The sequence below is a fragment of the Nuphar pumila genome, chromosome 11 (assembly GCF_984573655.1).
Source record: "Nuphar pumila chromosome 11, dmNupPumi1.hap1.1, whole genome shotgun sequence".
Classification (NCBI taxonomy): Eukaryota; Viridiplantae; Streptophyta; class Magnoliopsida; order Nymphaeales; family Nymphaeaceae; genus Nuphar; species Nuphar pumila.
Genome location: NC_143259.1, coordinates 19,478,693 through 19,491,649, shown reverse-complemented (window position 1 = coordinate 19,491,649; position 12,957 = coordinate 19,478,693). Strand labels below are relative to the sequence as shown.

Sequence of the window (12,957 nt, the reverse complement as noted above, 5' to 3'; positions counted from 1 at the left end):
TTTACACTCATACCATATGATGTCTGTCTTCAAGTAGGTTGTGTACCTAAAGTTACCAGAAATTTGTAGGCTTTCCTCCCACCCTGAGTGATTTTAATAATACTGTGTCACAATCTTACAGAATCCAGGACTGCCATAGACAGCTACAAAAACCTGTGTTTGTTGAAACTCCAATATGTCCTCATGTATATTCATAAAAACCATGTCCCTGTATAATCACAACATGATCACAGGTTGCATCTTCTTTCCCTATACCATACTATCAGCTGGTAGTAGTTACCCTATCAACCCTCACTCCATTTACTAACACAGGCATACCTACATCATCCCCTGAGGCACCTTCATATTTCCTTGTTGTAAGACAGAACTCTCATCCTGGTTAGACTAGGCTGTTATCTATCTTTATTTCTGTCTCATCAGCTAGGTCTAGCTGGTCATCACAATCTTCCTTTTTTTTTATTTATTTATCCCCCCTCATTTTTCATTACTGTAGCTTCCAATCCTCATCTTTATTTATACAACCACCACTATAACATAATGGCACCACCTACATATGCTGCAAACACCTGCCTTCACAAGCCTTTAACCCAATTATCTGGGCACAGCCTTGCCACTGGCCTCATTAGCTACTTTCCTACCCCTCACATGCTCCCAGTTAGGTATTTTGCCCCATTAGCTTTCCATTGTTCATTAGGCTCCTCGGGTTTTCAGCACTATTTTGATCAAGGAATATCAGGATTGTGTTTTGTAAAATGGTTCCCCTTAGTTGCCAAACAATCTTATTTATTCAGACATACAAAGACGCCTTCATCTGTTTGTGTCCATTATCTATATGTCATGGCATCACTTAAGTACCATATAGTTTTTTTTTCTTTATTATTACACATTTTTCCATGGACCCAATACATTTCATATATATTTTTTTGATTCATTTCCTTACCTTTGCTTAGCATGTTATATGTATCTCCTTTCGTCAATACATTCACTTTGGTTCCAATTTGATACTTCAAACTTCCTTCCATGATTACATTTCGGTTCATACTAACTCTGTTCTCTTTACAAGAAATGTGTGAAAAGGTTTGTTTTTCCTCTTAACTTAGGAATTGTAATTTTTTATTTCAGAAATGTAATAGCTAGATTATAATGAGAAATTTACATTTCCTGCTTTAGGTAGAATGAATGAGCATTATAAAATATCATGAATTGTTTGTTTTCATGCATTTTTGCCTTTATTTCTCAAAATTCTCACAATGGTGAAACACGAATGGCACATGCACCATTTCGTAAGAGATAATAAATACTAAGTTGATGATCCACATCAATGGCCATAGTCAGGGTGTGGACAAAACTTAGAATTTTTACCTTTTACAAAATAATATTGGATCCACACTGGATCCATTTTCAAAATTCATCATATTTTCCTTAAATATATTCTTCTTTTATCAGAATTTAACTTAAAATTAATTCAATATATATACCAATGGCCATAGTCAGGGTATATTGAGAATTAATTTCATTTTAAATTCTATAAAAGCACCAAAAGGGTATTTTATCCTTCATTTGAAATTAGATATGACTATTATATAATACATTCAATGACTATAGTCAGGAGTGTATTATATCATTAATCTTATTTAAATTCATTTGAAGAATGAAATATAATTTTCAAATCCAATTTCAACTTATTCAAATTCATTCATCATATAGGATAGAAGTGCATCATACTTTCAAATTTTCCTTTTCAAAATTCCAAGTAATTCTTCTTCTTCATTTCTCAGATCAAATCTTATTCAAATCCAATTCTATCTCATTTCAAGATTCAAAAATTCAATTTCAAAGTCCAATTTGACTTTGAAATTCCAAAATCATTTTACATTCAAACTTCAAATTTCCAACTCAATTCAAAATTCAATTTCAAAGTTCAATTTAACTTTGAAGTTTCTGATTCATCTTCTGATTCAAAATCAAGTTTTCTTCAAGTTTTAAATCAAAGTTGAGATTGACTCTGAATCTCAAAATCCAAACCTTCCTAAGTTCAATCTGGGTTTTCAAAACCCAGATCCATCTTTAAAAGTCCTATTTGGACTTTTCAAAACCCAAAACCAAAGTTAGATCCTAATCTTAGATCCAGATTTCCAAGTATAAATCCAATTCTGCTTTGGATCTTAGACTTCAGATCCGAATTTCATTCTAGGATCCAGGAACCTATTCTACTTTGGATCTCAGACTTCAGATCCAAATCCACTCTAGGATCTAGAACCCAAACTCTACTTTGGATCTCAAACTTCAGATCCAAATCCATTCTAGGATCCAGAACCCAATTCTACTTTGGATCTCAGATTTCAGATCCAAAATCCATTCTAGGATCTAGATCCCCATTCTACATTGAATTTCAGATCACAGATCCAAATTCCACTTAGGATCTAGATCCCCATTCTGCTTTGGATCTCAGACTTCAAATCCAATTCCATTTTAGGATCCAAAAATCCAATTTCATCTTGGATCTCAAATTAAAGATCCGAAATCCATTTAGGATCCAGAATCCAACTTTACTTTGGATCTCCGACTTCACATCCCAATTTTATATTGGATTCCTAATCTTGAATCCAATTCCATTCAAAATTTCAGATCCAAATTCCATCTTGGATCCCAATTCTAAAATCCAAATCCATTTCACCCCAAAATTTAAATCCAATTTCCATTTTTTTTAAAAAATCCAGAATTCAAATTTTTGACCTCGATTTAAAAATCAGATTTTGGATTCAAATTCTATCTCAAAAATCAATCTTACTTCTCATTTCTACTTTGATTTCTCATATTTTATTTTCAAAGCTTCAAGGCTAAAATTCAAATCAATCATCAAGTCTTCATCCCAAATTCTAAATTCAAAGTCCATTCATGACTTTGAAAATTCCTTTCTTCTCTTTTCTCTCATCTCAGTTTCAAGATCATTTTCCAAACCTAGATTTATTTTTCCCAAAGCTCTTGATTATTCTAAAAACTTAGAACTTCAAATCTTAAGTTCTAAGTTAGAAATCATTTCTTCACTTTATCAAATTCATCTCAGAAACACTTGAATTTTTTTTTAAAACATCTTTCAAAAAGAGCATACATCCTTACATTGCAAAAGCAAGATTCTTTGTGCATTTAGATTTTAGGATAAATTCTTAGATGATATTTAGGCAAAGCAAAAGGCATAGATTCGACCCTTGGTTCGATTACCCCTGGTAAAGGCGCCAGGAACGGTCAAACCTCGTACCGACGAGCGAATCCCGTCTCTCCATTTTTCCCGCAAATTTTCAAAATGGAGGCGAGTTAAATTTCTAAATATTTTTCAAATCAAGGTCAAGTGAGACCGCACAAAATAGTTCCTCTTCTCTCTTTCTTTCTTTCTTTTCTCTTCTCTCTTTCTTTTCTCTCTTTTATTTCTCTCCCTTCAAAAGAGAGGAAAATAGAGGACAAAAAGGAAAAGGAGAAGGAAGAGAGAGAAAACCATAAAGAGAGGAAAAATTTTGCGATGATCACAGGAGGTTTGGAAAAAGGAGGAGAGAGAGAGAAGGCAAAGGGGGGGGGGGGGTTGGCGATTTTTTCTAAAGGGGGGGCTCCTCTATTTATAGGGGAGGTTGCTTAGGGGCTAAGCAACCCATTTGACCCTTTTGCCCTTTGGCTTTTTCAGAAATCTAGTTTGATCTTATCCATCTGACTGTTTGATCTTATCCAGAAGGAATATTCTATGGAATATTCCCTTGAAGGTCCTGGAATATTTCTATGGGTCCCACCAATATTTTCGCGGGTCCCGCAAAAAAGTTGAGTTTTCGGCATTTTTTTTCAAAAATTTCTGAGTAGGCCATTATCTTCGTATTGTTGTAACTAAGAAAGTTGGCTCGTAGAAATCTTTTGATTTGGATCAGGTAGGAAGTTGTGACCTCCAGAGTGTTTGAGCATATATTCGTGAAGATACAAATATCCTAAGTATATTTGGATTGCAGGAATCAGTTCGATTCGCTTTACGGTAAAAACACTATTTTTCACTGGAGAATGCCTCAAAAAATTTATTCAGAGTTTGAACTGAAAAATTGCGGGTCTTACATTAAGGGTTTTAGGGTTCCTGCTTTAAACATACAAATTGCTGCTTCAAACGTACAAATTGATATAGATATCACAACGTTCATAAGTACATATAGTTATAGCGTTTAGACTTCAACATTAAATATCGTTGTACGATTTTGCAAACTTGATTACAAATCTTGGTAACTTTATAAATCATAAATATGTACTGCATTAAATGTATAAATTGTTGCTGCTTTAAATGTGTAAATCATAAATCGCCACAACGATTTTCCTTTGTTACGAAAATATGTGTCATTCATTTGTAAAAGAAACGTCGTTTCACACCCGACTCGTTGTCAAAAATCGATATGCCTTGTGAGACCTGGATTCCGATTGTGATGTTTGCGATTTAAGCAATGACGTCTATGTAAGCAACAATGATTTGCATTTGTATATAAAATATTAGAATAGTATAACGCAAATCACGGTTGTAGTAACATACTATCGATTTACGAGATATTGTTTTGTTTGTTAATATCAATTTGTAAGCTATTATGCTGAATTTTTATATTAATTTGTAATATATTATGCGATATGTATATCTATTTGTAACATACTATGTGTTTGCTAGTGTCGATTTGTATGATATTTGTATTTAACAGACTATTTACATTGTTGCACGATTGCGGTGGTGATGTGCGTATTCAAATCACTGTTCATTTAGTGATTAAAATTGAAATCGCTTCGCAGCGTCGTAGATGTCATTAAATCAAAGTCTCTTGAATTGCTATTGTCAACACACATATATGATAAGTCGTTTCTTTTATTGGCACGGTAAATAACAACTCGATGCATAGTATAGTGCGATGCAATTGACGATCATGACAGATAACATGAAGAATGATGTGCATCTAGATTTAATTTTGCATGGTCGGCAAAAAGAAATTCTTTTGCCTCATAAGTGCACGTAGTTTTCATTCTCCTCCTCCTTCTTCCTTTGCTTTTCCTTCTCTTCGTCATCTTTCTTCTTCATCTTTAGTTCTTCCTCATCTTCAATATCTGAAGGATCAGGCTCCGCATAATAAATATCCAACAATTTATTCCTGTCTTTTTCATTCTCAATGTTCTTTACATAACCCTCACATATATCAAATTGGCAGATGATTTCTCCAAGAGTCATCCCCTTAAACGACGAATGCTTTCTTGTCGTACGAGTTATAGAAATTGCTAACCTGCATAACACATAAATTTAACCGCATCATTGTATGTTACAACCGCTTTCTCAAGTATACATTATTACAAATTATCACATTCGTTAAACAATCACCAACATTACAAGCCGTCGTAATATTTGGCTTCATAAATAAACATCATAGTACAATTTAGCAAAATTAAGTACAAATCGAGGTAACTTCATAATTACACATCACTACTGCATCAAATGTATACATCGTTGCTACTTCAAACATATAAATCGTTGTACAAATCACACCCTTCATAAGTACATATTGTTGTAATGTTTTAGCTTCCTAAGTAAACATCGTAGTACAATTTAGCAAACTTAAGTACAAATCCTAGTAACTTCATAAATCTTAAATACACATGACTACTGCTTCAAACGTACAAATCACTCCTTCAAATGTATAAATCGTTGTAGAAATCAAACCCTTCATAAGTACATATTGTTGTAAATCATAAATCGCTACTGCATTAAATGTATAAATCGTTGCTGCTTTAAATGTATAAATCATAAATCATAAATCATAAATCATAAATCATAAATCATAAATCATAAATCATAAATCATAAATCATAAATCATAAATCATAAATCGCTACTGCTTCAAACATATAAATCGTTGCTGCATCCAACAAATCGCTACTGTATTAAATGTATAACTCTTTGTTAATTTCAAACTTATAAATCATTATAAAAAATTAGCCTTCATAAGTATATATCGTTGCCTTTCACGACTCTTGTTTTAGTATGAAAATAGGTGTCATTTAGCATGTATAGTACAACCACTTGTAAGATTTAGCATTCAAATTTACAAATCGATTTGTTTACATAACGAAAACTTACACAAAACTTACCTTCTAGGACACAAGTTTTGCTAATCCGACAGTGGAGGAGAAACACCTAGAAGGTAGATGCAGCCGATGGTGGCAATGGTGCTCCGACTACGCTTCGACGACAATAACCAACGACAAAGGCTGCATCGTCAAAGGGAGCTCCTGTTACAGCAGATGGTGCATCCTCAAAGGGTGATCCAGAACATTTAGGATGACATATTGCAAAAAACTCCTGTTAAAGTAGAGAAGTTTACTCTTTAGAGCGAAAACGATAATGATTTTAACCCTTTTTGGTGAAAGGACATTTTTGTCCTTTACTCGAAACATCGTTTCACGACGCTAATGACGAGAAAGGGTACTTAAGTATTTGCAAACTCTGGTGGGAGGACATTTTTGTCCTTTACTCGAAACATCGTTTCATGACGCTAATGGCGGGAAAGGGTATTTAAGTCTTTGCAAATATACCGAACTTCGATGCTAAGTGATGCAGACGCACACAAAAAAATGTGTCCCACGTGCTTACATACATGGCGCTCTTTCAGACCCGAGAACACGCACCTGCGTGTTTGGGGGGAAACATATAACACACATTCACTCACCCATTCACGGTGACACTTATTTTACTGCTAAATCTTTGTGGCCAAATGCACCTTTGGATTGGATGGGCCAATAGAGGATAGGTAAATTATATTAACTGTTACACTTGTATTCTGGTGACTTCTTGTAGCCACCTTCCTGCATGTTTTAAGTCCTAATAAAGTTTTTCCTTCCATTGCTAAAAAAAAGAAAAGGCCAAAGCATACGAACCATATATATATATATATATATATATATATATATATATATATATATATATATATATATATATATATATATATATATATATATATATATATATATATATTTGCTACCTACATGAGTAAGGAATCGAAATCCACGGGGAAAGGCTGTTTTGTTGACCAGCATGGTCAAAATAATAGCATTTCATCCTTGATCATATTTTTTTCCCTTACGGGTACCATTTAAATGAGATTCACTTTCTAAATGTTATGTGATTTGGAATCACATGAGATGCAACCAAACTTACAGTAAGGCTAAGTTTAGTTGTGTTTTTAAAAAGTAAAAATAATGTTCAAAAGTGATTCACCTTCAAAATCTTAAGAGATTTTAAATTTAATGAAACCTCATGAGAAAGTGAATCTCACACAAATGAGATTCATTTTTAAATCTCAAGTGTGAGTTATGTGCCTATTCACTTTCTATGAAGCTTACTTTTGAGGTTTTATGTAAAAAAGTTTTATGTTGAGTAGCTTTTTAGGATACTATTCAAAATGAGATTCACTTTTTAAAGTGTATTAGAAAATGAATTCATGTGATCAAACCAAACCAATATAAGAGCATTTTGGAAGAGAGAAAAACTCTCATAAGAAAAAGTGTTGCCTATGGGAGTTTTTGATATGGGAAGTTTTGCCTAGGAGAGTATCACAAGTGATGGTGGTGAAAGTAAAAATAAAAAAGCAATAAAATAAAAAACAAACAAGTAATTCAGTGCAGAATTCCTTAAAAAAAAGGGAATCAAACAATGAATACTGGAACCAAAACTACAACAGGATGCAATGATATCATTTAAATTTGTAAAATTGCCAATTTATATTTGTATTTGTAAAAATGCCAATAGTGGAAACAATATGCCAATTTATATTTGTAATATTGCACAAAGCATACTGAAGGATAGGAAATAATTTAGTAGGACTCCAACTTGAACATGTGTTTTAATCCTGATGGTTAAAATATAAACATCACATTTAAATCTAGAATCTGGCGGATATATATATATATATATATATATATATATATATATAGAGAGAGAGAGAGAGAGAGAGAGAGAGAGAGAGAGGACCACGTCCGTACTCTCTTCCAAGGTTTTCGAACCACACATCAGGCCTCCCCGCCAAAGTAGATCCCCGGACCTCCGTTATTCCCTCCCGTTCCGTTTCCCCTATTCCTCTTCCTTTCTTCTTCTCCCCTCGCTCCGCTTTCTGACCCATTAATGGGCTCCTCTCCCCTGTTTTCTCCATCTCTCAGAAGCCGAATCACATTCATTGCTGCGTCGTTTCCTAACAGGCGTGGTTATCCTTAGGTGATATCCTTCATTCTTTTTTTCCCTACCTTTTTAGGGAATTTTTAAGGGTTTTTAAGTTTTTTCCTGATATTTTTAGAGCAGGATTTGGTGGATTCGTGAGGGTTTTTAGGGCGGTTTTTGTGTTGATCTAGGAAGGTAGCGCTTGGATCTGGCGTTGTTCGGTACGGCAGGGTGATTTGCCGCGTCGTCGAATTCTGGGTTTCGTAGAGGCCGTTTGGTAGATTCTCTTGTTCCTGTTTCGCAGAAGAAGGAGAGGGATGCCTTTAGGGTTTTGGATTGGAAGATTTGGTTCTTGATCGGGAGAATTCGGTTTCGAAAAGTTAGAGCCTTTTTTATCGTAGAATTTCATCTCTTGTTGGTCATATCTTTTTGTAAGTTTAATGGGATTTTGTTTTGCTTTTTGTGGGAGAATGATCGAGCTGCGTGATCCGTAAGTTTTCGATTGAAAAAAAATAGGGTTTTGTTGATGGGAAGAATGGCAATTTTGACAAATCTAGGGTTTTGAAGGTTCATTTTTTGGTTCCCGAGTGTCTTCCATATTATTACATTTTTTTTGCTTCCTGAACTCGATGGTTTTCGAAGAAACGGTGTCGGTTTTCTGCTAATTATTTCCTATCGTTTTTTCATCTTGATGGTGATGCCCTGATTGCTACAAGGAATTATGCATCCTTAGAGGTAGATGTTTCTTACTTGAAAGAGGTCTGTCGTGCTAAAATTAATGGTGGACACGATTGTTCTAAGATTTTGGTGGATTTGATATTGAGCAGTTGGTCGACCGAGTATGCCAATTTGAGGAGATCTAGGTTAAGAAACCAAAATTTGAAAATGGGAGGGCCGCCTCTGGGCATTAGGCTGCTAACTGGTATACGAAGCTCGCAATGGAGCCTTACTACCCACCGGGCGCTTGTTTTGATACTCACCTTCATTGCTTATGCTTGCTATCATGCTTCAAGAAAGCCTACCAGTATTGTAAAGAGTGTTTTGGATCCAGAGCCTGTTATGGATGGTGACTGGGAGTTCCATAGACTGGACAATGAGTTTTATCCATGGCCAGTGGGATCGGTCTTTATCAGAAAAAGAGGGTTGATTGCCAATTCCACATTGGCTAGCAGACATGCGCATTTTCACGGGTGTGGTGATGGTTGGGCACCATTTAATGAAGAAGATGGGACTGCAAAACTGGGAGAAATTGATGTTGCTTTTCTTCTGTTTTATTCAATGGGCATGTATGTGGCTGGGCATCTCGGGGATACCTTGGACCTTCGGCTGTTTCTAACCATTGGGATGGTTGGAAGTGGATTGTTTGTTGGGCTCTTTGGAATGGGATATTTTTGGAATGTTCACAGTTTTTTGTTTTACATGGGAATGCAAATGACTGCTGGATTGTTCCAAGCAACTGGTTGGCCTTCTGTAGTTGCTGTTATCGGTAACTGGTTTGGAAAAAGGAAGAGAGGCTTGATCATGGGTGTTTGGAATGCTCATACATCAGTGGGGAATATTTGCGGCTCTCTTCTTGCTGCTAGTGTTTTGCAGTATGGGTGGGGGTGGTCCTTTGTCCTTCCCGGTGCGTCGATTTTTTGTGGAGGTATTATGGTTTATCTATTTCTGGCTGCTTATCCTGAGGATGTGGGGCTTCCTTCCCCGCATGGATGGAACTCGCATAATGAGAGAGAAGCACATGCTAAAGTTGTGGATGATCAGGCGCATGTGAGAAAGGATAAGGTTGATCTTGAGTCAGGCGAGCAAGATGTTTGTGCGATAACCAGAAGCAATGCTGTTGGGCTCTTGCAAGCATGCATGATTCCTGGAGTGATCCCATTTTCAATGTGCCTGTTTTTCTCAAAGCTTGTGGCTTACACATTCCTCTACTGGTTACCATTTTATTTAAGTCAGACTGGTACCGTTCTCAAACTTGAACTACAGAAAAAATTTCTATATGAATAAAACAAACTGGAACTACTCACTGATATGAGTGGACCGGGACCAGCTGGGTTTAGATCTCTCCTGGGCCTTCTGCCCGGGAAGATCAAGCCAAGGCTGCACTTATTGGAAGTTCTTTTTGCACATCAGGCATCGGCCCTGTTGAGCTTGGGCTCCAAAAGTGGGCCCAAGTCTGGCAGTACTAGCTCGGGTATGCTGTACCTGATAGGCGGTCCTGATGTCCACCCTTACTGCAGCATCTGTCATCTGAAGTTGATACCTTTTTATTTCCTAGTCGTATTTCTACATATTATGTCTCTCAGAGCTTTTCTTTTCTTTTTGGCTTTTTTCCTCTCCTAGAAGATAGTGCAAATAGAGATGGCATGTTGAAGTAATTTTTTGTTTTCTACTAATAAAAATAAAGAATACAAACAATATAAACAATTTGCAATTTTGCAAGGATGAACAGATTTCTGCATGGATAAACCTTGTTTGATTTTTCATGTGAAGAGGGTGGATATTACATCATAAGATGAATGTATGTTCTCATTTCCCCCATATGTTTATCAGTATGATTATTGTCCCAATGAAATACAAGTGCAAACAGCCTACAATTTCAAGTCATGCATATAGCTTGAGAATGAGCCTCTGGTCCGAGACCCATGGATCAGTCTGACCTTGCTATGTCAAAATCCCAAATCCCTCTTCAACATCCTTCTATCAATCACCAATCTTGAAGATATGTAGACCAACATTGAGTTCAAAACTCAAAATCTACCCAAAGCCCTCAAACATGTTCCAAAGATAACCGTAAATACTGCTCAAAAAATTAAATTGATAATGTAACAAAGTGCTTAGATCGGTTAGATTACCATTCTGCAGCTCCATCTTGACAAATTTTTTCCATGACGCATATTCATGTAATTCTAGAAACTACTGGACTCAGTCATAACCTTTCCTCGAAAAAACAAACAATGAATTGGAAAGTGTGCAAAACCCTCTGGACACTATCTTCTGCAGGTCCAGTTAAACTTATATTGGACAGTCTCAGCAAACATGGCCATATTGTTCACGTTTGTAGCACATGGCAAGGACAGACTGATCAATGGGACATATACCAGAGACTAACTCTCAATCCTTATGCATGGCTATGAGATTGTAGGTTGTTTGCACTTTCTTATCTTCATTATTACATCATAGAGATAAACATATGGGCAAAATGAGCACATGTTCATCTTATGACTAATTGGACATTAGAGCCATGAGTATTTGCAGGTGTCTCCTTGAATTTTCCAAGGCCAATCTTCTGCTGAAACATAGATAATTAAGGGTGCACTTTTGGAAGTTGGGAACATTAGAACATAGTTCAACCCTGCATCATCTCTAATATCTTAGAACCTGAAAATATATGCCAACACTTTGAAACCATTCTTTTACATTCATTTTGAGTTCCAGCAATTTGTGGATTAATCACCACCTACATGTTGAACTAATTTACCAACATGTGCTGTGGTTTGCCAGTTCTTATTTGTCATTGAACAAATTTGAAGTTAGGGTAGATCAACAACCATGTCTATTTTAGTCATCTAAGTAAACTATTTTTCAATACATCAACTAACTTGTTGATACCACAGACTATAGTGAAATTTTCCAAGGATGAAATTAATCTACATAAATATGACTAATGGATGCATTATACAATGCTTATCTTGCTTGCAGCCATTGATGGAGAGTACATGTCTGTCAAGTCTGCTGGGAACCTTTCAACACTGTTTGATGTTGGTGGAATAGTGGGTGGCATTCTTGCTGGCTACATATCGGATAAGCTTAGTGCTAGGGCTATAACTGCAGCCAGCTTTATGTACCTGGCAATCCCTTCACTTCTTTTATACCGATGGTACGGCAATACGTCGAAGTTCTTAAACATACTACTTATGATGATCGCTGGGCTGTTCGTCAATGGGCCTTATGCCCTCATCACCACTGCTGTTTCTGCTGATCTTGGTACGCACAGCTCTCTTAAGGGTGATTCTCGTGCATTAGCAACAGTAACAGCCATTATTGATGGTACTGGATCAGTGGGGGCTGCAATCGGTCCTCTTCTTACTGGGTTTATCTCAAGAAAAGGATGGGATTCAGTGTTTGTAATGCTTATTGCCGGGGCCTTCATTGCTGGCCTCCTCTTGTCCCGTTTAGTTCTATTAGAAATTAGGGAGATATATAGAAAAACAAGGCATGATGAGAGCTTAAGCCAGCAAGGAAATCAAGGTCTCTCTCTCTCTCTCACACACACACACACACACACACGCACGCACCAATAAAACATCCAAAATTATCCTAAATTTATATTCTATTGTTGCCTTTTTGCAGGATCTACTTCTGAACCCTTATTGAGAGAGCAGAGATAAGGATCTAAAATTGATGTGCTGTCAGCGAAAACAACCATACTATTTCAATTAAAATAAAGAAATATGAGTGGCACTACAAGCATAAACAATCTACATGAAAAACCTTGTGTAAGAATCATTTGTGGAGCAAGCTTTTAAGTTTCGAGATTTTGATTTCAGTTTTCCATGTGGTTGGCAAACGTTAGCCATGGTCATCTACCCAAAGAAACGTTAGCCATGGTCATCCACGCAAAGAGGCGTTAACACTCAATCTAGAGGGTTTTCCTTTAAATGGAACCTCAGGGCCATTGCTTTTGTCTCTCTGTTTTTTGTTAAGCCGAATAAGAAAATGTGGATAGTACAGATCTGCCACAACTAGCATACA

At 36.2% G+C, this 12,957-nt stretch overlaps 1 protein-coding gene across 1 annotated transcript; it reads left to right on the top strand.

Moving 5' to 3' along the window:
• Positions 1-8,126: 8,126 nt before the first annotated feature.
• On the top strand, positions 8,127-12,740 carry LOC149822148 (putative glycerol-3-phosphate transporter 4). Its single transcript, XM_089980854.1, has 4 exons — positions 8,127-8,940; positions 9,033-10,162; positions 11,905-12,453; positions 12,556-12,740. Exons 2-4 carry the CDS (start codon positions 9,091-9,093, stop codon positions 12,591-12,593), a joined length of 1,659 nt encoding a protein of 552 aa, XP_089836980.1. The 5' UTR covers positions 8,127-8,940; positions 9,033-9,090; the 3' UTR covers positions 12,594-12,740.
• The last annotated feature ends 217 nt before the right edge of the window (positions 12,741-12,957 follow it).

What these genes read in the sequence shown, in the direction of transcription:
- LOC149822148 (XM_089980854.1), top strand. Translation starts at nt 9,091, where the DNA reads ATGGGAGGGCCGCCTCTGGGCATTAGGCTGCTAACTGGTATACGAAGC. An exon ending in ATTTTATTTAAGTCAGACTG is followed by an intron (nt 10,163 to 11,904) that starts GTACCGTTCTCA and finishes TCTTGCTTGCAG; the next exon opens with CCATTGATGGAGAGTACATG. An exon ending in AAGCCAGCAAGGAAATCAAG is followed by an intron (nt 12,454 to 12,555) that starts GTCTCTCTCTCT and finishes GCCTTTTTGCAG; the next exon opens with GATCTACTTCTGAACCCTTA.